The sequence below is a fragment of the Tasmannia lanceolata genome, unplaced genomic scaffold, assembly GCF_043159265.1.
Source record: "Tasmannia lanceolata isolate RefF3 unplaced genomic scaffold, GAP_Taslan_0.1 ptg000008l, whole genome shotgun sequence".
Taxonomy (NCBI): Eukaryota; Viridiplantae; Streptophyta; class Magnoliopsida; order Canellales; family Winteraceae; genus Tasmannia; species Tasmannia lanceolata.
This window is the reverse complement of record NW_027518685.1, coordinates 66,884,762-66,911,269: the sequence shown is the minus strand read 5'-3', so window position 1 is coordinate 66,911,269 and position 26,508 is coordinate 66,884,762. Positions and strand designations below refer to the sequence as shown.

Below are 26,508 nucleotides of genomic sequence, written 5' to 3'. Positions count from 1 at the left end.
CTATGAATGTGTACCGAGGTTCTCGCTGTTCGCCCATCTATCTTGAACTTGAGCTGAATACTGCAAGTTCCAGAGAACATCTTCTATCGATAGACGCTGACCAATATCTTCAGATAGACAGTTTATGGTGATCTCAACTGCAGTTTTTAAGGACTCATAGGCAAAAGTACCTCTAATGGAAGGATCAGTTTCCCCCCTCAGTTTTTTCGGGCCTTCTGCTAGGCCTCTCTCTAGCTGTGAACCACAAAAAAACATACATAAACTTTAAAAAAAATTACTAAAATTTCAACATACTATTATGAACTAAAAATCTATTCATGATTCAATCTTGAAGTCTAATGACGTGTCACAACTTGCAATTATGGGTTCAAAATTTCCTAATACAAGGAATTCATTTTGTTAACATACTACCAAAACCTTCTTTCTCCAGTTATTAAAGGAGTTTTTTTTTTTTTTTTGAATAATCCAAACACTTGGATATTTTTTGAAGAGATTTCCGTATTTTAAAAAAACTAGAAATATGGCTTAGAAATAGCTTAGAAATAGTTTAAAAAAAAACATTTCAATTTCTCTCTCTAAATGCATTAATAGTAAAATGGAGGAATGATTTGTTTACCTTAAGTTTCAAGACATCCAATTCTGTCTGAGATGTGATGGGATTTCCTGTAATAATTTCTAGTAGAATAACTCCCAGCTGATAAACATCTTCTTTATCACCGTGTCCAGTACTGCAGATAAAGAAAGTAAAAACCAATTCGTACTGAATTCACCGTAACATGCTTGGTGGTCATCACTATATACACTCCCACATGTAAGAAATATAAACGCTTTTTAGGCTGACGATGATCAAACTACACTTAATTTTGATTTGGGTTTTATATAAGACACACTCCAACTATAAGCATTATATCAAAAAAGGTGGTTGTTTACCTGTCCAGATCGCCAAGTTCTGCTCCCTTGAAAGGGCTTTCAGAACCGACCTACATTATTAAAGATGAAAATTAGCTGAAATTGAAACCTTTTGGTTCAAACAAAAAAAAAAGATCAATAAAATTAAGGGTGTATTAAGTAAATGTGGATACTTCATATTAACAAAAAATAAAAACTGAACTATTCACTCTAAGTGGAGCTGACCTTAGTAATCTTATTGATAAATGGTCTTGGAAGCTTATAATCACTAATTTTGGCTGTGAGATTTTCATCCAACAAAATATTCTTTATATTAAAATTATTTCTTAAAACACCAGGCACAATTCTTGTATGCAAGAATTGGATTCCTCTCGCAATTCCCGTAGCAGCAGCTAATCTTTGTGGCCATTTCAGCATCTCTTGCTTTCGCCGTTCTGCCAAATAAATTATAAGAATTGAAATCTTATGATATTTCAGATATTAATGGCTGAAAAGCAATAGGATAATGGTTATTCCCCTTACCAGTAAGATGACTCCTCAGTGTCCCATTTGAAACGTATTCGAAGACAAGAAAGATGGTATCAGTGGCATTAGGGGATTCCTCATAAGTGACAAAGCAGTGTCCAAGAATGCTGACCAAATGGCGATGTCTGAGCTTTGAAATTACTTCCATTTGCTGTTTTAAGATTTTAAGAGCATGCCTTTGCTTTAGTTTCAGACACCTCACCACGACCACTGATCCGTCACTGAGCCAGCCTTTGTACAACTAAAATTGCAAAAGAAGCCAAGATGATGTGAAATTATTCAGATGTCAACATTGAAAGTGAAGCAGTCTGTGTCTAGTAGAGATGATGTTTTAACCATATTCATTTACAAAATTCTATCAAATTCATGGAGATATGACGATGGAGTCATCACCCAAAGTCAGAAAAGAATAATAACTTCCAGTTTTTCAAATATTATATATTGGTCCAGTAAGATACACCATAATCAGGAAAGGTTACTGCAACATATGAAAATGGGAATGTTATCCCTATTTCTGGGACATTAAATAGAACAGTCCAAATCTTTTGTCTTTTTCATTTATCTTAATTCGTGAGTACATGTATGGCATCTGAAATCCTCCTACGAGATGCCCATGTCTGAAACTCTAATGACATAGAGATTAAAAGAAAACTGTAATTTACTGTCCTCTTGAGTTACTTTAGTTCATGAGCTATAGCTCCCAAATTTGTCTTACGCAGGTAGAAAAATCACTTGGTATGTTTTATGAATTAGGTTAAAAATATAACTAGTGATTGAAAGACACCATTTAGAGAGAGATATGGTCGTGCTTAAAGTCTTATCATTGCTCAAGAAGTCAACCCAAAGCAAAAGTGGGTTGAATCAGGCAGTCAATGATTTACCCAGCGAGTTGATTGCATCGGGTGGATCAACGAGTTTTACTGACTCAGTAGATCTGAAATCAAGTTGATTTATGCGAGTCAATGATTGACCAAGTGAAGTTTCAAACATAGAAAAAGTAAATCCAATCAACTACTAGTGGAAATATAAAACAGAGCATTGATGCATTTTGAAGGATTCAACTTTTCACTACATGAAATTATAAAGTGTGGAAACTCAAAATGAACTGACAATAACAAATCATACAAGTGAAAATAAACATTTTTGGATAGAGTTGAACACTATTACCGACTGAATTAAGCCTATAATGTATGCAAATAACCTATATTACTTTGAGATCTTTACCATGAGCGCGTGTGATTACTTGTTCAAATTTTGAGAAAATAAAAATTCGGAAACCAGCTTAGTTATGTGGAATCCGTCAGACAGATTTTAACTGTAAACACCCAAAAATATTTCTTCTTTGCTCTTCATCCATTCATAACTTGGGAGTTAGGTTGCTAAGGGAATTGAGAAGTGATGAGGATAACTTTATATAAAATTCACTACTTGTGGACCCCGATCCGAGAGGACGGGTGCTGAGGACATGAGATCCTCTGCAATCCTCAAAGATCTCCACATGTGAAGGAGAGCTCTACCAAGGAACTCTCAAAATAAGTGTCACTCTCATAGCCTAGCACGAGTGGTGATAAATGAGATACCTCTTGATCCAAGGATAAATCCTCAAACCAAGACGTACCTAAAACAAACTCAGAGTCGCCATCCATGGATAGGCCATGGAACCCCAAAACAAATCCTATGTGCAATAGATAACCAGAAATATATATATATATATATATATATATATATATATATATATATATATGAGAAAAGTGATTCCACTCGGCCGTGTAGAGAAGCTGTCTACACCTCCCCATTTCATTAACGCAGGTGAAAACGTGACCGTTGGATGAAAAAATTTCCAGCCGTGTGATGACAACTAAATGGGTAAGAGAAAATTAGATTTCTCATAAGCCCAAAAAACCCATCGCGTAGAGAAGCTTCGAAGCATCATCTTCTTCACCGCGGATCTGCAACTCTCACACGGCGCGGATCTGCACCTCTCATCTCCACCGTATCATCTTCTTCCTCTCGCCTGCTTCGCTGCACGGCCCCCCTAAATCTTGGTATGATTCGTCTCCTTCTTTCATTTTTTCCTTTTTTTTGGGGAAAACCACTCGAACCTGTGTTCTTTGGTTTTGGGGAAAACCAATCGAAGAACACAGGTTCGAGTGATTCCACTCAGATTATTTGGATTTGTTTTGGAAACCCTAAATCCATTTGTCTTTAGGGATTCGATTTAGGGTGTAGATGAAATGGGTTTTTAGGGTGTAAATGAAATGGGTTTTATGGGAAAACCCAAATGGGTTTTTCGAAATGACATAAATATATCACGGTTCGTCACTTCTCTTCCTTTCAATTTTTTTTTTTTGTGAAAACCTATTCTGCTGGTTCGATTGGGTTCCTCAGCCACGATTTTTTTGGGTTTTTGAAGTGATCGAACCAGCAGAATCGAACCGTGAGAAAACCCCAATTTCACATTGGGGTTGTGAAATTGCTTCGTCACTTCCCCTCCTTTTAATTTTTTTTTTTTTTTTTTTGTGAAATCCGATTCTACTGGTTCGATTGGGTTCCTCAGCCACGATTTTTTTGGGTTTTTGATGTGACCGAACCAGCAGAATCGAACCGTGAGAAAACCGATTCTGCTGGTTCGATTGAAATGGGTTTTTCGAAACAGTTAGGGAAAAATCACATTTTCCCCTAATAATCTGAAAAGGAAATGGGTTTTTAGGGACAAATGAAATGGGTTTTTAGGAAAAACCCAAATAGGTCCTTTGTTTCACCCCCATTCTATCATGATTTTAGGGAAAAAATGAAATGGGTTTTTAGGGGAAAATGAAATGGGTTGGAAAAATCACATTTTTCCCCTAATAATCTGAATTTTTCTCATTTTACGAGAAAAATCACAGTTTTCCCTTAATAATCTGATCATTTCTTTCTTCTCATGTTTTCTGGGTGAAAACCGACCCATCTTTTTTTTATTTTTATTTTTATCTTGGGAGTTGGAAGTTTCAACTGAGATGGTAAATTATTTTTTTAATCCTCTGAGTTGGAACTTTCAATTTTCTGGGTGAAAATCGACCCATCTTATTTTGAATTTTTTTTTTATCTTGGGAGTTGGAAGTTTCAACTGAGATACTAATTTTTTTTTTATCCTGTCAGTTGGAAGTTTCAATTTTCTGGGTGAAAACCGACCCATCTTATTTTGATTTTTTTTATCTTGTGAGTTGGAAGTTTCAACTGAGATAGTACTTCTGAGTTGTATATGATCACCTAACATCCCAATGGCCAATGCCCTTCGCAGGTAATGGATGATACTATGTCAAATGTTTGTGGGTTATCCATTGATGATGTTGATGCTAATAGGTTAATTATTGTTGATGATACGTTATCACAAGCTGCTGGTGGGTTAGTAAATGATGAAGTTGAGGGGAATGGATTTCTTTTGGTTGGTGAGGAGGAAAATCTTAATGAGGGTACGTTGGTTTCTGCTGATAACGAAGAAGGTTGCAGTGGTAGTTTGCAGACTCCTACTAAGGATAATGGTAGGAGCAACGTAGCTCAGAAACCGGTGAAAAAGCAGCAGTTTCATAGCGAGGCGGCTGCCTACGACTTTTACAATGTATATGGTTTGTCTACAGGGTTTGGGGTAAGGAAATGCAGGACCAGTAAGTCGAAGAAAACAGGGAAAGTGATATTTAGGAGGTTTGTTTGTGATAAAGAAGGAGAGAGATATCCTAAAGATAAGAGACTGGAGGGTAGGGAAGGGGAGGTGAAAAGGCGTCGTACTGTAAGAGAAGGGTGTAAAGCGAAGATGGATATTAAATTTAGAGATGGAATGTGGGAAGTGAGCACTTTTGTGGAGGATCATTGTCACGATCTCACATCTCCACCTAAAAGACACTTGCATCGCTCGCATAATAATTTCCATAAGAATGCCGCATGTAAGAATTTGGTAAACGTCCTCAATAAAAGTGGATTGGGTCCTAGTGGAATTGCAAGGACAATTAATATATCACGTGATGGATCAGGTAGTGCTGTCACAACCAATCAGGTAGTGACCCATTTGAGATCAGAGAGGGCTAACAACATGGGACGAGAAGCTGTCGAAGTAGCCCTAAGACTCCAACAGAAACGATCAGAAGATCCAAACTTCCATTTCTGCATGGAGTTGGATATTTCAGGAAACTTGAGATCCATGTTTTGGGCAGACTCAAGGGCGAGGGATGCATACCTTAGATTCAGTGATGTGATAGTATTTGATGTCATGTATAAGACCAATCGGTATAAGATGCCATTTGCACCATTTACTGGTGTCAACCATCACCGGCAATCTACTCTTTTTGGTTGTGCCCTCTTAGCAGACGAGACAGAGGAGACATTTACTTGGTTGTTTAAGGAGTGGCTGAAATGCATGTGGGGGAAAGCTCCTAGTTGTATAATAACCGACATGGACGGGGCTATGCAAAATGCAATCAGAACAGTTTTTCCGAACACTTGTCATCGGTTTTGCTCGTGGCATATCAGTAGGCACCTAGTTGAGCATATTCCAGCCATGCGAGATTCGACTAGCGATTTCGCTAAGGATTACACTCATTGGTATTTTAGGAAAAACATAGCCGACAGTGAGACAGAATGGCAGAAATTGGTGGAGAAATACCCATTTGTTGAAAATAGTTGGTTAGGAAAAATGTGGGAGCTACGGAGTCATTGGTTGCCTGCTTATTTTAGAGACACGTTCACGGTAGGCATGACATCAAGTTCACGTAGCGAAAGCATGAATGCTTTCTTTGATGGTTTTGTAAACCAGGGCACTACTTTACAGGAGTTTGTTGAACAATATGATAATGCCCTTCATGATCGGCGCGATAAAGAATCTCAAGCAGATTTCAAGTCTAAAAGTACAAGTGCTTTATTGATTTCTAGGAGCACTTTGGAATCACAAGCTGCAAAATGTTATACGAGTATTATGTTTAAATTTTTCAAAGCAGAATTTGGGGATAGTAGTGACTGTTGGGATGAGTTGTTGGATAAGAATGGTAACGTGTCTGAATACCTTGTGGGATTGAGTAATGAAGAGAAGTGGAAATGGTGCAAGGTTATATATGAAGAATCTGAAACTGGTTCAGTAAAGGCTACTTGTCAGTGTGCTAAGTTTGAGATCGAAGGCTACTTATGCAAACACATCCTGCGCATTATGAGGGAGAAACGTTTACTTAGCATTCCGGAGCGATATATCTTAAATAGGTGGACGGTTATGGCAAGATATCATCAATCCCGGCGTGGGGTGGCTGCAGACGAAGGAAATAATAAAGCCGTAACTCCTCTTGAAAGATGGCTCCTACTAGCAAAGTGCCACAGAGCACTGGATGTCATTCAGAATAATAAGAGGCTTATGAAGGTGGACGAAACTTTAGATGCATGTTTGGCGGAATCCGAGCTAGAGAAGAGAGACAATGAAATTGTTGCAAATAGTTGCAGTCAAGTACAATCCAACTATGTGACTAACACCGCGGAGATATGTATTCATGACCCCTTACTTGTGAAAACGAAGGGTCGACCGAAGAAGGCTACCCGGTTTAAATCCAGTGTAGAGAAATCTAAATCCAAAACCAAGCAACAAAAGTGTGGAAATTGTGGACAAAGAGGCCATTATATTAGGACGTGCAAACAGCCCAAGGTTTTGATTCTTGCTTTCTAGTCATTTAGATGTGTTTGAGAACTATTTTTTTTTCTTATCATGTGACAGGGAGCTAATATATTTTTGTTAGCCCAAGGGTTCAACAAGTACTCCTATTGAATTGTTTTGATGATTAACAAACTAAATTTGTTTTAAAGGTTTTATACACTAATGATTTCCATTGGCAAAGTTATAATGTTCACAGTGTACCATCCTCAAGAGTGCATGACAAGGTTGAACTCAAGGTTGAACTCGAGGTTGAACTCAAGCACAAGAATGGCAAATCAACTCAAGCATCAATGGAGTTGAGTGAAGACATGTCAAAGCCTCTACAAGGTGCCAACAAGATTGAAGACCAAGTAAATTTAGAACATAAATGGTCCTCAATGTTTAGTCTAGGTCTATGGCACAAAGGAGAGTTAAAATCAACCTAGATAGAATTTAATGGGTTTGTGAATGTTCATAGTGGTGTCTCAACATTGTTGGACCCTCATGACACTCCATTTATCTTGAAAAATCAAAGTTCCAAAAGCCCAAACAAAATCAGCAAAATATAAGGAAAATCTGCTGGCCGTAGGCTTCTCGGAACTCCGAGAATATTCTCGGAGCTCCGAGAAAATTCTCGGAGCTCCGAGAATTGTTCCAGGTTCAAAAAATAGCCGCTCGGAGCTCCGAGCCCGGAGTCCGAGACGACCGTTGGGGTGCGAATATTTTGTGTTTTTTTATCCCCTCTATTTATATGAACCTAGGGACTCTTGGGTTTTTTACCTAAGGACATTACAAAGATTTCAAGAGCACAAAAAGCCATTTGTTCTCCTTCTCTTGAAGATCTTCACTCTCCATCTCTCACTTGTGCCATTTACCTTAGATTATTCTTGAGAGACCTTAGGACCTTCACTTGTTCAATCTTGTTCTTGTGAGAGTGAGTGAGCTTTACCTTAAATTAGCCTATCTAGAGGCAAGCAAGCTTTTTCATTTCATCTACTTTGTATTTGGCACAAAGGGCGCCGTAGAAGACCCTTGGAGCGTGAAGCTCGATTTGTACAAGGCGGAAGGAACGCCGTATTTAAGTTCCTTGGAGAAGATAGTGGAATCCTCAAGGAAAGTAACTTGAGAAGAGTGGAGTAGGTCTTGAGCTAAGACCGAACCACTATAAAAATCTTTGTGTCAAAGCTTCTTTGCCTCTTCTCCTCTTCTTGTGTGGTAAGTTTTCACTATTGCTTTGAATACTATTTTGGATTTCCTATTCAATCTAAAACTAGTGCAATCTAAGTTTTCAAAAATCTTAAAATTAGAAAAGAAACCCAATTCACCCCCTCTTGGGTTGCTAAGTGGAATTTCACTTGGTATTAGAGCATAGGCTCTTACATAGGAATTCTCTTTGAAAACCTACAAGGGAAAGATTCAAATGGCAACCTTTTCTCATAGCAATGAGGGGCAATCCACCACTAGACCTCCCTTCTTCAATGGCTCAAACTATCCATATTGGAAAGCTAGAATGAGAGTGTTTTTAAAATCTTTGGATTTTGATGTTTGGAGAAGTATCCAAAATGGATATAATGAACCTAGTGTTGATATGGAACTATGGGATGAAAATGAAAGAAGAGAATCCACTATCAATGCAAAAGCAATGAATGCCTTGATTTGTGCCTTATCTCCCGAGGAGTTCAATCGAGTTTCTACTCTTGAAACCGCTAAGGAGATTTGGGATATGCTAGAGGTAGCTCATGAAGGGACAAATCAAGTGAAAGAGTCCAAGATGAATCTTCTCTTTAGAGAGTATGAGCTATTTATGATGGACCCAAATGAAACCATTGCCGAAATGCATACTAGGTTCACAAACATAACAAATGGGTTGAGATCCTTAGGTAAACAATTGTCTAGCAAGGACTTAGTTACCAAAATACTTAGGTCTTTACCTAAAGATTGGGATCCCAAGGTCACCGCCATTGAAGAAGCAAAAGACGTATCAAAAATGGGCTTAGAAGACTTAATAGGTTCCTTAACAACTTATGAAATGATTTTAAAAGGAAGAGAAACCTTAAACAAACAAAAGGAAGATACAAAAAGGAAAGGAATAGCTTTCAAAGCAAGAGTTGAGAGTGAAGAGGAAGAGAGTGAAGAAGACACACAAGATGATCTTGCTCTCTTCACCAAGAGATTCAAGAAATTTCTCAAATTCAAGAAAGGAGGCAACTCTAGCCAAGGAAGAAATAGACCCTCAAACAAAGAGGAGATGAGATGCTATAAGTGCAACAAGGTTGGTCATATACGGCCAAATTGCCCACTCATCAACAACAATGACAAGGATAGGAAGAATAGAAGACATGGCAAAAAGGCTTTGTGTGCGGCGGCTTGGGATGAAGGGAGTGCTTCATCCGGAAATGAATCCAACGGAAAGGATGAAGATGACCTTTGCTTCATGGGACTCGCCGATGTAACACAAGACATCTCCTTATCCGAGGTAAATGATGTTGATGATATATCTCATGAATTCTCTAATGATGAACTAATTTTTGCTTGTGAAAAACTTCATGAAAATTTGGATTTACAACTCGCCAAAAACAAAACAATGAAAAAGTCCTTACAAAATGTCACTAGGGATTTTGGGTTCATGAAAAAGGAATTCGATTTGCAAACCAATACAAGTGAAAAATTATTTTTGGAAAACAAAGCTTTGAATGAAGAAGTAGACAAATTAATCTTTGAAAACAAAAGCTTAAAAGAAGAAAATGAGAAACTTATTTTGAAATGCAAAGAACTTGATTTGACATTTAAAAAATTCTCATGTGGCAAAAATAAACTAGATGAAATTCTTGAAAATAAGCTTGTCTCTCTAGAAAAAAATGGTCTTGATTACCAACCCTTTTCTAAAGGAAAAGCCTCATTCAAAAATAAAGCTATAGGAAATTTCTCCTACATCCATGCTAACACTAGTGCCTTTATTCCCACTTGTCACTATTGTGGTAGAATAGGACACTTAAGGTTTGCATGCAATGTTAAGAAATCAAAAGCAACAAAATTTATGTGGGTTAAAAAGAATGAGCTTTATGATGTTGCTAACCTTGAAGGACCCAAGAAAAAGTGGGTACCTAAAACTTCAACATGAGCTTTGATTCTTGTAGGTGTGCTTGAAAGGAAAACCCTCAAAGGACAAATGGTTTTTGGATAGCGGTTGCTCAAGGCACATGACGGGAGATGTAAGCAAGTTCGCCTTTGTCACCATGAGTCATCAAGGAAATGTCACCTTTGGGGATGATACAAGAAGCAAAATCCTCGGTGAAGGTACCATTAAAATTAAGGACATTAAGGTTGAACATGTTTTGCTCGTTGACGGTCTTTCATTTAATTTGATAAGCATTAGTCAACTATGTGATCTTGGTCACAAAGTTCTTTTTGAAAAAGATAGATGTAAAATTTTGAATTCCAAGAATAATGAAGTTGAATTTGTTGCATATAGAGATGGCAATATGTATTCATTAGCATTAGAAGACCTTGAAAATCAAAACATCCAATGTCTCTCCGCCATGGATGATAACCCTTGGTTATGGCATAGGAGACTTGGTCATGCTCATATGGATTTAATTTCAAGATTATCTTCTAAGAATCTTGTGAGAGAGTTACCTAAACTCAAATACATTAGAGATAAAGTTTGTAGTGCTTGCATTCATGGAAAACATGCTAAAAACTCTTTTAAACCCATAAGTGTATTATCTACCTCTTGTCCACTCCAACTCCTTCATATGGACCTATTTGGTCCCATGAAGACTAGTAGTAGAGGAGGAAGTAGATATGTATATGTGATTGTTGATGACTACTCTCGATTCACTTGGTTGTTATTCTTAACTAGTAAAGATGAAACCTTCAAGAAATTTGTCAACTTGTGCAAGCGAATTCAAAATGAACAAGGGGTTTTCATAAATGAAATTAGAAGTGATCATGGAACCGAGTTTGAGAACTTTGAGTTTGATACCTTTTGCAATGAAAATGGAATCAAGCACAATTTCTCGGCTCCAAGAACTCCCCAACAAAATGGGGTAGTTGAAAGGAAAAATAGATCTATTATTGAAATGGCTAGAACCATGTTAAATGAGCACAATGTTCCAAGAAACTTTTGGGCGGAAGCCGTTCACTTGGCTTGCTATATTTTAAATAGAGTGCTCATTAGACCTCACCTTAACAAAACACCTTATGAACTATGGAGTGGAACACCCCCCAAAGTTAGCTATTTCAAAGTCTTTGGTTGTAAATGTTTTATATTAAACATGAAAGACACCTTGCATAAGTTTGATTCAAAATCCGATGAAGGTATCTTCTTAGGCTATTCAACCCATAGTAAAGCTTATAGAGTCTATAACAAAAGAACTCAAATTGTGGAAGAATCCGTGCATGTCAAATTTGACGAGTCATTTGAACCTCCTAATGTCATTAATGAAGATGATGATGGTGTCAATCTTCTAGAGCCTCTTAGTCAAGTAGAGTCCATTGTCCAACCCTTAGAAAATCTTAATTTAGAAGGTCAACCTATAGAAGAACTTGAAGTAGAAAGTCTTCCTAAACATAGAAGAATCATGTCTAGTCACCCCTCTACTCAAATCATAGGTGAAACCTCACAAGGAGTTAAGACAAGATCTCACTATAAGAATGTTTGTGCCAACATGGCCTTTATCTCCCAAATAGAACCCAAGTCCATAAAAGAAGCTGAAAAGAATGAATTTTGGATGATTGCTATGAATGAGGAACTAAACCAATTTGAGAGAAACCAAGTATGGAGGTTAGTTCCTAGGCCTAGTGATCACCCGGTTATTGGGACTAAATGGGTGTTTAGAAACAAACTCGATGAGCATGGAGATATTCAAAGGAATAAAGCTAGATTGGTAGCCCAAGGTTACAACCAAGAGGAAGGTATCGATTATGATGAGACCTTTGCTCCGGTTGCTAGATTGGAAGCCATAAGGATGCTACTTGCATTTGCATCCCATAAAAACTTTAAGTTGTATCAAATGGATGTGAAGAGTGCATTCCTAAATGGGTATATTATGGAGGAAGTTTATGTTGAACAACCTCCCAGTTTTGAGGATTTCAAATACCCTAATCACGTATATAGGTTGGACAAAGCCTTGTATGGTCTAAAGCAAGCTCCTAGAGCTTGGTATGAGAGGCTTAGCTCCTTCCTATTAGAGAGTGGCTTTCAAATGGGCACGGTTGACAAAACCTTGTTTATTAAAAGAAAAGGAAAAGATATGCTTATTGTTCAAGTCTATGTAGATGATACAATATTTGGTGCTACCAATGATAAGATGTGTGAAGAATTCGCACAATCCATGCAAAAAGAGTTTGAGATGAGTATGATGGGAGAGCTTACCTATTTCCTAGGACTTCAAATCAAACAATGTAAAAATGGAATTTTCATCAACCAAGAGAAGTATACTAAGGAACTCCTTAAGAAATTTGGCATGGATAGCTCTCAAATCAAGCCAACTCCTATGAGCACTTCCACCAAATTAGAAAAGGATGAAAGTGGGAAACCGGTTGATGAGAAAAAGTTTAGAGGAATGATAGGAAGTCTATTATATTTGACCGCTAGTCGGCCGGATATAATGTTTAGCGTGTGCATTTGTGCTAGGTTTCAATCGGGTCCTAAAGAGTCTCATTTGAGTGCCGTTAAGAGGATATTCAAATATCTCAAAGGAACTCCTTCTTTAGGATTATGGTATGAACGATCGAATGAATTCAATCTAGTAGGATTTTCGGATGCCGACTTTGCCGGTTGTAGAATTGATAGAAAAAGCACAAGTAGCACTTGTCAATTTCTAGGAAGGTCTCTAGTGTCCTGGTTTAGCAAAAAACAAAACTCGGTAGCCTTGTCTACAACCGAAGCAGAATACATTGCGGCCGGCGCTTGTTGTGCACAAATCCTATTGATGAAGAACACTCTCATGGACTATAATCTTGCATTTAGTAATGTTCCAATCCATTGTGATAATACAAGCGCCATCAACTTGACAAAAAATCCAATTCAACATTCTAGGACTAAGCACATAGAGGTAAGGCATCATTTCTTAAGAGATCATTCTCAAAAAGGGGATATTTAAATTAAGTACATCCACACCAATGAACAATTGGCGGATATCTTCACAAAACCCCTTAATGAGGATCGATTTTGTGACCTTAGGAGTGGACTCAACATTTGGAGTCTAGATCAAATGAAAGAGTTTGCACATGAAGCATGAATAGAAGACATAATTATCTTTGTATATATATATATCTCATATTTTGATTGTGACTACATGGTTTTTGATGATCCAACCCTAACTCTAAAAATCACTCAATTGGTACCCATAGCCCACTTCATTTCAAGGGGGAGTCGGTACCATCACCCTAAATTAAGATACTTAAAACTTTGGCCTTGCGCCATCATCAAAACCCTCGGAAAGTCATCTATGTTCATGCATTGGATCATGGTTGGTTAAGTTGCAATTCAAAATATCACATGTAACTCTGTTCTCCTCCCATTCAAAAAAAAAAAAAAAAATTCTCGGAACTCCGAGATTTTGTCTCGGAACTCCGAGGAAATGAACAGAGGGCTCTGGAGTGTTTCTCGGAACTCCGAGAAAATTTCTCGGAACTCCGAGATTTCTTCCAGGCTTCTCGGAACTCCGAGAAAATTTCTCGGAACTCCGAGAATCGGACAGTAGAAAAATAAAAAAATTGCGTGTGTTCTCGGAACTCCGAGAAAATTTCTCGGAACTCCGAGAATCGGACAGTAGAAAAATCAAAAAACGCGTGTGTTCTCGGAACTCCGAGACTATTTCTCGGAGCTCCGAGAATCGGTCCAGGAGCGTTAAAACCCCTGGATCCGGTTCATTTTTTCATTTTCTCATCTCCCCTTTCCCTCTTCCTTCCCTTTCTTCTAAAATACTACCTCCATTTTCGTTCTTTTTCTTCCTTTTTCTCCTTCCACAACCCCTTTTCCTCCTTCAAACCATTTCCTTTAACTCTCTTCTTCCTACCAACCCATTTTTCTTCTTCAAACCCTAAAATTTCTCCTTTTTTTTCGTTTTTTTCTTCTTCCTTTCTCCCCTTCTTCTATTTTCTTCCATTCTAGGGCTATTTCCTTGTTTTTAAACCATTATCCTTCTCTATTTCTCTATTTTTCTCTATTTCTCTCTATTTCTCTCTATTTCTCTTATTCTCCTTCATTTTAGGGCTATCTCTCCACTCACATTTCTTCTCACAATGCCTCCCAAAACCAAAAATCTCAACATTGGAGGCTCCTCCCAAGCTGCAGACCCTGAATACTTTCCTGAAGAAGTTCCCGAGGAAGAAGGGCCTTCTCGGAAGAAGGCAAAGGCAAAGGCTGTAGCGGCTGAGGTTGTGCCTAACTCATTTTTTACTGGGGATAAAGCCAAGAAACTCTGGGCCGACATCGGCACTAGGGACATCCTCACCGGCAGGTACATTGATCCTCCTGTCCTTCAAAATTTCGACTTACAGGCCAAATTTGATGCCCTTCACTGGACATCCATCCTACACCTCAATGAACCAGTATACCCTCGATTGGTGCGTCTCTTCTACGCCAATCTCACAATTTCTCCTTCCTTCTTCAAAATTGAATCCAAAATCAAGAAAACAGTGATCAAACTCAACTATCACACCTTTGCCACTCTTCTTGGGATCAGCTTTGATGGCCTCACCCACTATTTCTGGCCGGAAGATGGGACCCATTCACTTGATGATATTGATCATGACACGGTCTATGGTAGGATTACGCGGCATTACCACTCTGGTATGCCCGTCCAATCCGCCGACCTCATTCCGGTAGCGCGTATGCTTCACAACTTTATGTACCACATCTTCATCCCTCGTGGTGGGATGCGTGAAGCCCTCAGACCCTTAGAGGCCTATCTTATCTACAGCATTCTCGAGGGCCGCCAGCTTTGTCTGCCGTACATCATGTTTCGCTACATGTTTCAGACCCCTGGCCGCTACCGCTCTTCGTTGCCCTATGGCATGGTCCTCACCCGTGTCTTCCGTCACTTTGGCATCACCTTGGATGGTGAACTGACCATGACTCCGACTGCCCCTTTTGATGAGCAGACCTTTAACCGCATGGCTTTGAATCAAGTAGCGGTTGACGATGCTCCTGCCGCTGGAGGCGGCTACAAAGCCGATGCTCAGGCTGCACCGGCCCCGCAGCCATCACAGGATACATCTTCATACTGCACTCGCCAGGATTTGGCTCAGATGCAGGAGGCTATTGAACGATCCATGGCCTCACAATTTGCGCAGCTATCTACCCATGTTGACTCTGAGATCTCTGCTCGCTTCCAGACCATGACTACCCACGTTGATGAGCAGTGGGCCGCTTATTATCGCTACCTCTCCGGTGACCAGTGGGGCCAGGCGCCGGGCAGCTCTTCTCATCAGCCACCGCCTCCTCCGCCTCAGTAGATGGCTCGAGTTCTCTGATGCTCAGATTTCTATTTCTATTCGGTGTATCTATCTGTTTCTGTTGTGTATCGATAATCTTTGGACTATACGCTGGTTGTATGGATCTTTTTTTTGGGATGTTTTAGGTTTATCTACATCTGTCGCCATTATGCTGTGTCATGAATGCTATGTATGCTGACTGATTGTATGCACTTTTCTGTATGCCATTTCACATCCTCTATATATATCTCTATGTTTCATTCTTTTTGCTTGCATACCATGTATTATGCCTACTCTCTTTATCGCATTTCACGTTACTTGTTCATTTGCTCTCACCTACCCTCACTCCTTTTGTTCCACCTTTTTGGTGATGCCAAAAGGGGGAGAATATTTGAGCTCCCAATGCATATATTAAGGGGGAGCAAAGCTCTATGCTTAAAATGTTGCAATCAAATTTTCATCCTTAAAGTAATGCCTTAAATGTTCAATTAAATCAAACTTTTAGGGGGAGCCCAAAGTGTTTTATTCATCCCTAAAGGGGGAGCTCCTACCCTAAAACAAATTATGTTTGTCATCATCAAAAAGGGGGAGATTGTTAGCCCAAGGGTTCAACAAGTACTCCTATTGAATTGTTTTGATGATTAACAAACTAAATTTGTTTTAAAGGTTTTATACACTAATGATTTCCATTGGCAAAGTTATAATGTTCACAGTGTACCATCCTCAAGAGTGCATGACAAGGTTGAACTCAAGGTTGAACTCGAGGTTGAACTCAAGCACAAGAATGGCAAATCAACTCAAGCATCAATGGAGTTGAGTGAAGACATGTCAAAGCCTCTACAAGGTGCCAACAAGATTGAAGACCAAGTAAATTTAGAACATAAATGGTCCTCAATGTTTAGTCTAGGTCTATGGCACAAAGGAGAGTTAAAATCAACCTAGATAGAATTTAATGGGTTTGTGAATGTTCATAGTGGTGTCTCAACATTGTTGGACCCTCATGACACTCCATTTATCTTGAAAAATCAAAGTTCCAAAAGCCCAAACAAAATCAGCAAAATATAAGGAAAATCTGCTGGCCGTAGGCTTCTCGGAACTCCGAGAATATTCTCGGAGCTCCGAGAAAATTCTCGGAGCTCCGAGAATTGTTCCAGGTTCAAAAAATAGCCGCTCGGAGCTCCGAGCCCGGAGTCCGAGACGACCGTTGGGGTGCGAATATTTTGTGTTTTTTTATCCCCTCTATTTATATGAACCTAGGGACTCTTGGGTTTTTTACCTAAGGACATTACAAAGATTTCAAGAGCACAAAAAGCCATTTGTTCTCCTTCTCTTGAAGATCTTCACTCTCCATCTCTCACTTGTGCCATTTACCTTAGATTATTCTTGAGAGACCTTAGGACCTTCACTTGTTCAATCTTGTTCTTGTGAGAGTGAGTGAGCTTTACCTTAAATTAGCCTATCTAGAGGCAAGCAAGCTTTTTCATTTCATCTACTTTGTATTTGGCACAAAGGGCGCCGTAGAAGACCCTTGGAGCGTGGAGCTCGATTTGTACAAGGCGGAAGGAACGCCGTATTTAAGTTCCTTGGAGAAGATAGTGGAATCCTCAAGGAAAGTAACTTGAGAAGAGTGGAGTAGGTCTTGAGCTAAGACCGAACCACTATAAAAATCTTTGTGTCAAAGCTTCTTTGCCTCTTCTCCTCTTCTTGTGTGGTAAGTTTTCACTATTGCTTTGAATACTATTTTGGATTTCCTATTCAATCTAAAACTAGTGCAATCTAAGTTTTCAAAAATCTTAAAATTAGAAAAGAAACCCAATTCACCCCCTCTTGGGTTGCTAAGTGGAATTTCAATTTTTCATTTACTATTTTTTCGATAGATGACTGCAGCGGAGGTTGAAGAGAAAGAAGAGAGAGTGGAAGAAGAAGGGGATGACGAGAAAGAGGAAGATGAAGGGGAAGAGGAAGAGGACCAGATGTCATACTGAAGAGTCATTTTAGTATGCTTTCTGTAAGTATATAAGCCTCTTTGGTATTCACTTAATATGTTGCATTTATTTCTTGTATGTGCTATCTTATGTTGAAAAATTTCAAGAAACTTGACTCCGGTGCAGCAGGTGGAAGATAGACGTGCTTTTGTTCTGTTAATCTGAAGATGCTGGGACCTTTTGCTTGCTATGTCTGTTAGCCTGTCTGGTCCTAAGTTGAATTTGAATAAGTGAGTGAGTGGTATGGAAATCTCATAGGGTACCCTGGTTCACATTTAGTTTGTTTAGTAGTTAAAGTGTTGTTGGATTGCTTTCGTTTGATTTGGTTTGGTTTGGTGTGATGTTTAGACGACCCTCTTGGAGGTGAGGTGCTTTGTTTTACCTTGGTTTGATGTTCAGATTCCTCTTTAGAGGTTCTTATTATCTTTGTGATGGTGTTTATATTGATTGTGTTGTTATTGTGGATATATCATTTTCTAAATGCATTATTTCCTATCTTTCATCACCCTATCTGATATTTAGGGGGGAAGGGGGGATAGAAGGTGAGTTTGAACAGGGGGCGAAGGAGCATCTTCTTATGAGTTAAAACTAGAATTTTAGAGACTGGATGTTGAATTTATGGCTGGCGATCTTTGATATGTTATGCTTTGGATGCCATTGTTTGCATAGAAGATGCACCCACTGAGGGAGTTCATACTGTTAACCTTCTCTTGGAAGAAACTTGTTGTTTTGATCTGCTTCTGTGTATTATTTGTTGAAGAAAATTTGTGTGAAGAACACTGAAATAACGATGAGTCTTTGTAGAATATAAATCAGTTTATCACTACATCAGTCTTCCATCATGTTGTCTTTTGCACTAATCTTGTTCTAATGTAAAAGACTAGTGCCTACATTAATGAATAACATCCATGAATGTATCCAAATGTGTTCTGTCTTTTTCATCTCTCTTTATATATTGCACTAACACAGAGTTCCTTAGAAGATAACCAGAAGCTTGTGGCATTTTTCTCATGATCATTTGTTTGCATTGGAAAGCCTTCTGCACTCGAAGGAGTCGGATGATAGTCCATCATATGGACCCCACCATGGATGAAAAATTGTGTACCTGTTGGATGGTTAGGTTCATCTTATCAGAACAATCATTTTGCTGTTGGGAATCCAACGTGGAACCTCGGATTGATGTTGTAGACCATGGGTTCCACCATCTACCTGTGTGCCATTTCTCTATGTTATAAAGTGTGAAAAAATGGTTCAGATCTGATCATTCAAGGCAATAAATTTCCAGTGGGCTGTTCTCCACGGGGATGGAAAGCCTTGGATAACTGTTTTTGGGATTGAATCATAGATTTTATATAAAATTTCCCTGCTTTGTAAGAGGACCTCACAATGGGACAAGATGCAACGTATCTGAACCCCTGTAAGAGCCAAGAAAAACAAATTAAATACCCAGGTATTTTCACTCTGAATTTCACCTACCACTACACACTATTGAAAACCAGTAAAATGCGGAGAAAGAAAGACACAAGATTGGTTGCAATACTAGTTTCAACCTTTTATAAGCATCCATCTATATTCCATTACTAGTGGAACTAACCGTGCCCCAAGTAATTTTTATTTGAAAGAGGTAGAAAACTGTAAAAAAAAAAATCCAACCGTTCCATGTACCCAACTTCAATGGTATCAAAGAAATTCTCCTAGGCATGACACCCACGAGATTGTGACAGAAGCGATTATGGAATGAAAATAGCCGTATTTTGGAATAATTGAAAATATATGTTCCATTTTAAAAAATTTGAATGCAGATTTGACAAATACTTCATCAATTATTCTTGCATATTAATTATTGGTAAATCTCATGAGGAATTCAACTTTATAACCCTCCGATCTATAGAAGTTTCTGTAATGTGCAGTCCCTCAATAGATCGGAGGGTTAGGATCATCCTATGGATATGGTTGGATATGGTTTTTGGGGGCACCACCTATATACATTGTGGTGGAAAAAATGGACAGTTTGGATCATCCTATGGAGCGGGCCGTACTGTACTTTTTAAAAAATACGGGTTTTATATGGCAACTATCATATAATCAAGCCATATTAATTTGGCAACCATGACTTTATTTTCTCATGGAAGCGATTATGGCATGAAAATAGAGCCGTATTTTCAAATAATTGAAAATGTATGCTCTGTACGTTTTAAAAAATTTCAATGCGGATTTGACAAATTATTCGGCAACTCTAACAGCTTAACCTTTTGTACAATAACAGTAACTAGTGTGAATTTGTTGTCACTACTAAAATGATTAAAGTCAGTAGTAAAATAAAATTATGTACATAGTCAAGAGCGGATTCTCAGTCACTCACTACTACTTACTTTTTCAAAAAAGATAACAGAAGTCCTACAACCACTACTACTTTAAGAAAACACCCCACACTCTCAAAACCTCCCCTTACATCTTGCAACACCTCCTTCATTTGCTCTATCTCATTCTCCAAGACCACCTTCATTTGCTCTATCTCATTCTCCAAACTTTGGAGACGGGTATTTTCACTGAGAGCCTCCCCATCAGTGCCTTCTAACTGGTATGCCCAGCGAAAATATTTGCACTTCCTCCTACTGCCAACCTGCAAATTCTATTAAAGGTTAGAATTTTGCAAATGAAAAGAAAAAATATGCAATCGACATCTAAAAAGAAATTTACTCAGTGTTTACTTACACTGTATCCAGCACATGTATAAAATACACGATATTTGTTATTGTCCGTCTCACTTATCTTCAGTGCAGCTTTCTTTTGACATTCGCATTTCTTGCGTATGACTCTAACCTCATCACCTTCCACAGGCTCAATCTCAGAACCAAATTCAGTGCCTTCTAACTGGTAGGCCCAACGAAAATATTTGCATTTCCTCCTGCTGCCATCCTGCAAATTCTGCTAAACGTTAGAATTTTGCAAAAGAAAAGAGAAAGCATGCGACCGACATCTAAAAGGCAATTTATTGAGTGTTTACTTACACTGTATCCAGCACATGTATAAAATACGCGATTTTTGTTATTGTCCGTCTCGCTTATCTTCAGTGCAGCTTTCTTTTGACATTCACAGTTCCTGCGGATGACTCTAACCCCACGTGTACTACTATTACTGTTGGATGAGGAAGCCATGCCTTAATCTCCTCTCAATGAAAAACGAAACAAAAGGAATCAAATAAAATAAAATAATTAGGGTTGGAAAAATCTGGGTTAGAGTCCACCACTTTTAATTGGAAAAAAATCGTGGCTGACGAAGCAATTTCACAACCCCAATTTCAAATTGGGGTTTTCTCACGGTTCGATTCTGCTGGTTCGATCACTTCACAACCCCAAATAAATCCTGGCTGACGAAGCAATTTCACAACCCCAATGTGAAATTGGGGTTTTCTCACGGTTCGATTCTGCTGGTTCGATCACTTCAAAAACCCAAAAAAATCATGGCTGACAAACCCAATCGAACCAACAGAATCGGTTTTCACAAAAAAAAAAAAAAAAAAAAAAATGAAAGGAGGGGAAGTGACGAAGCAATTTCACAACCCCAATGTGAAATTGGGGTTTTCTCACGGTTCGATTCTGCTGGTTCGATCACTTCAAAAACCCAAAAAAATCGTGGCTGAGGAACCCAATCGAACCAGCAGAATCGGATTTCACAAAAAAAAAAAAAATTTGAGAGGGGAAGTGACGAAGCAATTTCACAACCCCAATGTGAAATTGGGGTTTTCTAACGGTTCGATTCTGCTGGTTCAATCACTTCAAAAACCCAAAAAAATCGTGGCTGAGGAACCCAATCGAACCAGCAGAATCGGTTTTCACAAAAAAAAAAAAAAAAAAAATTGAAAGGAAGGGAAGTGACGAACCGTGATATATTTATGTCATTTCGAAAAACCCATTTGGGTTTTCCCATAAAACCCATTTCATTTACACCCTAAAAACCCATTTCATCTACACCCTAAATCGAATCCCTAAAGACAAATGGATTTAGGGTTTCCAAAACAAATCCAAATAATCTGAGTGGAATCACTCGAACCTGTGTTCTTCGATTGGTTTTCCCCAAAACCAAAGAACACAGGTTCGAGTGGTTTTCCCAAAAAAAAAAAGAAAAAAATGAAAGAAGGAGACGAATCATACCTGGATTTAGGGGGGCCGTGCAGCGAAGCAGGCGAGAGGAAGAAGATGATACGGTGGAGATGAGAGGTTCAGATCTGCGCCGTGTGAGAGTTGCAGATCCGCGGTGAAGAAGATGATGCTTCGAAGCTTCTCTACGCGATGGGTTTTTTGGGCTTATGAGAAATCTAATTTTCTCTTACCCATTTAGTTGTCATCACACGGTTGGACATTTTTTCATCCAACGGTCACGTTTTCACCTGCGTTAATGAAATGGGGAGGTGTAGACAGCTTCTCTACACGGCCGAGTGGAATCACTTATCTCTCTCTCTCTCTCTCTATATATATATATATATATATATAGAGAGAGAGAGAGGAAAGTGTTGGTGAGCTTAAGCTCACCAAACTTATGGTGACCTTAAGCGCCCCAATCACATGGGTCCCACAGCTCCATAGGTGATCCAAACCATTCATTTGCAAGGCCCTATCACAGATAGGGTGTGTACCAAAAATCAGCTCCATAGGATCATCCTAACCTCTCCATTTGTGGAGGACAAAAATGGGCAGATTTGTGGACAAATAATGTCTGTACATTTTGACCTCCACAAATGGATGGGTTAGGATGATCCTATGGAGCTGATTTTTGGTACACACCCCATCTATGTAAGGGCCTTTCAAATGAATGCTTTGGATCATCCTAACAAAGTAGGCCCCAATGTGATTGGGCGCTTAAGCTCACCAACACTTTCCTCATATATATATATGTATATATATATGTATATATATATATGGGCTCGTGCCTGGTTACAAATGGAGAAGGTCCGAAGAGCACCCCCAATTCGTCCGAGTGCAAGCACTTAGTCTCTTATGCCTTTTTTTATTAACTCCAAAGAATTTTGGGCAAAATCATGTGAAATGGGAATGAAATATCCCCGAGAAAACGTCTACCTAATCATGCATGTCCCGGGGATTAAATAATAAGCACACACGAGATGAACGAAAGAAGTGTCTCCTAATCACAGCTAGGTTATGAGTGACTTACCTAATGGGTGTCTAAGTTCTGGTGGACAAACACATGCATGCTACAGCTAAAGGTATAAGGTCTGCAAAGGAAAATAAGAAAGCACAACAAAACATGCAATATAACTTGATACCACACAACACGCAACACAACAAATCCTAAACTCTAAACGAATTTTGCCCGATTCTTTGGATGGTCTGGTATTCATCCAGAGCTGCATACGTATCCCCGCCTCCACGAGAATCAAAGCAACGTAGTTCTTCGCACCTATTCTAAGCTATGATGCCTAAGACATCTAGACCTCTATCCTAGACTCGACCTGAAAGACCGGACTAGTTATTAAAACTTCTTGTGCAATTATTTAAATTCCAGTGAATCGTGAATTTTAGGACGCCCTATATGCCCTAACTAAACGCAAGTTAGACCTAAGCTAATGCAGGTGATTCCTACAACCTATGTGTAACTAGGCTGTATGTCCTAAGAAAAATAATGGAATCTCTAACGCATCCTAGACCTAGTCATCAGTCGGAGATGTGAATCGCCAACTGACCGGATGGAGACGCGACAAACTCCTAACTCTAAAACTCTCTATGTAGGACGAACTCCTAACTCTAGAGGAAGATCTTGTTGAAAACAAGGTTTTAAAATATTTTTGTGCTTTTTAAAGAATTCAAATGATTTAATTACAAAGTTTGGCTGGACTTGGGATAAAGATCTGAAGCTGCACTACGTACCTCGTGGAAGAGGATGAAGCCAACGTAGTTCGAAAATCGAACTCTCCTAACTACCACTAAAATTTAACACTCCAAATGATTTAAGGCTTTTGATGTTTTCAAATGTTTTTGATTTTCAAATGCTTCTAATATTTTTCCAAATGTTTTTGTTGTTTTAAATTTCTGATGTTTTTAGGTTTCAAATTTCTAATGTTTTTTGTGATTTTAAATGATTTCAATGTTCTTGTGATTTTAAGATTTCAAATGTTCTGGATTTTAAAATTTCAAATGCTTTCATCCTTTTGGTCAAAGGCCAAAGGGAACACACAATGCAACACCCTAGGGTAAAACCCTTAGGGTAAAAGGAAAATCTCAAACCAACAAATTAGTATCCCAAAACAAGATGTAACAATCCACGAACAAGTAAACAAGTGCCCCAAGAACAAAGAAAACAATCTAAAATCCTAAGTAAGCAAAGCTCTAATAAGACTGTGCTAGTCTCTAATAAAGAAGAACGACAACAACTCTAAAGGAGAAACCCTTAGCTACCAACACTAAAGAAGAGAGTACAAATGAGTCAGAGACTTTCTAATAACACTATCAAAACAAGGGCAAATAAGTCAAAAACTCACTCTAGAAAAAAGGGGAGACTAACATGAGGCTGGGTAAGCCTCCTAAAGGGGAAACTCTCTAAATGAGACAAGGCTTGTCTCCAAATAAGGGTTCTATAAATGAGGCAAGGCATGCCTCCTAGACACAAAGGTGAGCTCCAAGTATCCCTATCATCACCCTTGTAGTGATAAGCAAGGTCAGGGCAACTAAAAAGACTAAGTTAGTCTTCTACTTATGAGGGTGTTCCACAAATGAGGCTAGTCAAGCCTCCTAAAAGGATGAACTCTATAAATGAGACAAAGCCTGTCTCCTATGGGCGGACTCCTCTAATGCTAAATCCAAGGAATACTCCCTAAGAGATAAACTCTAAACAATGAGGCTTGTCTTCAAAAGAGAACTGCCTCATGAGACAAGGTATGTCTCCTAATAGGGCTCTAGATGACTCTTTCCTTGCCCTTGCAATGAATGGGCTACTTATGAGTTAAGGGTACCTAAAAGACTACGAACACTCTACCTAAAGATAATACAATAAGCAAGCTATAGATAATACACACCTTCCCAACAATGATTTCTTAATGAAATACCCTAGTACAAATAGGAAACTAATTTTGGAAAAGATCACAACTATAGATAATACACACCTTCCCTTCTGTATCAAATGACCAATACCCACTACCCTAAAGTCCATGTAGAGAAGGTATACCCAGGTTCATGCTTTAATTTAACTACAGGCCATAATATTTAGTGAACGAAGGTTGGACTCCTAAACGGGGTCGGGGTACCCTGTGCCATAAAAAATAAAATAAAAAGGGTTCATTGCAACTTCATCATAAAACAAATCAGCCACAACCAAACTGAAGCATTCAAAGTGTATAACAATCTTGTACAAAACTTCTCCAATTGGACCATATAAAAGTGAGATCTACAGTTTTGACATCCACCACAAGAAGCCAAACTCGTATTTATTGAAAAATCATGAACCTCAATAAATTCAAAAAGGAAATAACCTAAACTAAAACTTCTAAGAAAGTATACCCTGCCATATAACAAAGAAACAATTACAGAATTAAGACATGAGGAAGTTGTTCCCACATTACCATTCAAAAAATAAAAAATAAAAAAATGTTCTCACATTGCAAACATGTAATAACCACACAGCAAGAGGGAGGTTTAGCAATTAGAACCTATCCACTCGAACGAATATTATAGGCGTCCAGAAATTCAAAGTTTTAAATTTAAAAACAAAAAGAAGAAAATAATAAAAATAACCGTGCACCTGCAAATAAAATGCAAAGTGAAGCATGCAGTTCGAGGTGAACCCTACAATGTACAGTTAAGTTTTAACCATCCATAATACAGTTAGATGAAAATGACAAATGATAATCAAGTCATAGATGAAAACAGTGGCCTCCATAAATAGTAGAATCATAGTCAAATGCTCTAAGCATGCTGTGCACAAGAAATAGAATAAATACAAGGACCTTGAGACTTGTCCTCTCCGATTCTAAGATGAAAATAGCCAAAATAACCGTACTAGGACGGTAAGAAAATTAAAATGAAGCGCGGAGCTTAACGCTAATTGAAGTTATACCTTAACCATCCAGAACAGACCTACATATAAAACCATAACTGCCAATCAATCCATAAAAGAAAATTCTACAAATGACATCCAAAATAAGAAAGACTCACATTGAGCCCCTCAAGGCATGCCATATACAAGAACAGAATAAATAAGTAGAAATATCTGGGGACATGCTCCATCAAAATTTAACATAAGGATTCCAAACTGAAAATTCGCATGTAACATGTGCTTTGCTATGGCACATTGCATCCGCTGAATTCTAGGAGTAAAACATCTTGGCACCCATATACAAGATACTACTTTATCTTTATCATTATCCAAAATCCAAACAGAAAATTCTCATAACGCAAATGACTACATAGATGAAACTGATTATTCAAAATGCATAAAGAATGAGAACCATGAGAATCAATTCCAAAACAGGAGACTCAAAGCTTTTCCTTTTTGTGGGATAACAGCATATATTATTAAAAAGAGTAGCAAGAAACAGGAAGCTCAATGCGCCACCTGGCTGATAAGTTTGTATTGTGACAGTAAAATGCAAATCAAAATACCAAGTAATGCATGTGTAAAAACAAACGCGTACAAGGCCGGGGTCCGAGGTACGGGTTTGGGTTTGGATTTAAATGAAAAGGTTATTTAATTTTCAAAAAAAAAAACAAGTAATGCCCAAACAGATTCCATGAGCACTGGGCACTAAAAATGGAATAACAGGATAACAATGATAAGCAAAGTAAACTCCGGAATCATAGAGAATATATACGAGAAAACTAATATAATGCATAAACCCCAATACATACCCGGTAGAGAGAAAAAATGAAGATCCCTCTTTCTTTGCCCCAAATCAGGCAACTCACGAAATCCAGAATTTCACCAACGTTGATCTCTTTCTATTCTATCCAACGCCAGCAGGCCTAAATAAATTGCTCTAGTCCAAAG

General features: G+C 38.5%; 3 protein-coding genes and 1 pseudogene across 4 annotated transcripts; 1 reads left to right on the top strand and 3 right to left on the bottom strand.

Moving 5' to 3' along the window:
- Nucleotides 1–778, bottom strand: LOC143883231 (putative LRR receptor-like serine/threonine-protein kinase At1g14390 pseudogene; annotated as a pseudogene).
- On the bottom strand, nucleotides 755–26,508 carry LOC143883758 (putative LRR receptor-like serine/threonine-protein kinase At1g14390). 2 transcript variants are annotated; one of them, XM_077387075.1, is made up of 4 exons: nucleotides 2,316–2,372; nucleotides 1,432–1,675; nucleotides 1,135–1,343; nucleotides 755–980 (listed from the first exon to the last, which is right to left on the bottom strand). In XM_077387075.1, the coding sequence occupies exons 1-4, from the start codon at nucleotides 2,331–2,333 to the stop codon at nucleotides 927–929; spliced, it is 525 nt and encodes a 174-aa protein (XP_077243190.1). In that variant the 5' UTR covers nucleotides 2,334–2,372; the 3' UTR covers nucleotides 755–926. The 2 variants fall into 2 exon arrangements, with proteins under 2 accessions (XP_077243190.1, XP_077243191.1); XM_077387076.1 differs by lacking the exon at nucleotides 2,316–2,372 and adding an exon at nucleotides 26,370–26,508 and having other exon boundaries at nucleotides 762–980.
- On the top strand, nucleotides 4,721–7,114 carry LOC143883230 (protein FAR1-RELATED SEQUENCE 5-like). The gene has a single exon (XM_077386580.1). The coding sequence runs from the start codon at nucleotides 4,721–4,723 to the stop codon at nucleotides 7,112–7,114; it is 2,394 nt and encodes a 797-aa protein (XP_077242695.1).
- On the bottom strand, nucleotides 19,848–20,673 carry LOC143883757 (uncharacterized). The gene is made up of 3 exons (XM_077387074.1): nucleotides 20,523–20,673; nucleotides 20,227–20,430; nucleotides 19,848–20,134 (listed from the first exon to the last, which is right to left on the bottom strand). Exons 1-3 carry the CDS (start codon nucleotides 20,667–20,669, stop codon nucleotides 19,880–19,882), a joined length of 606 nt encoding a protein of 201 aa, XP_077243189.1. The 5' UTR covers nucleotides 20,670–20,673; the 3' UTR covers nucleotides 19,848–19,879.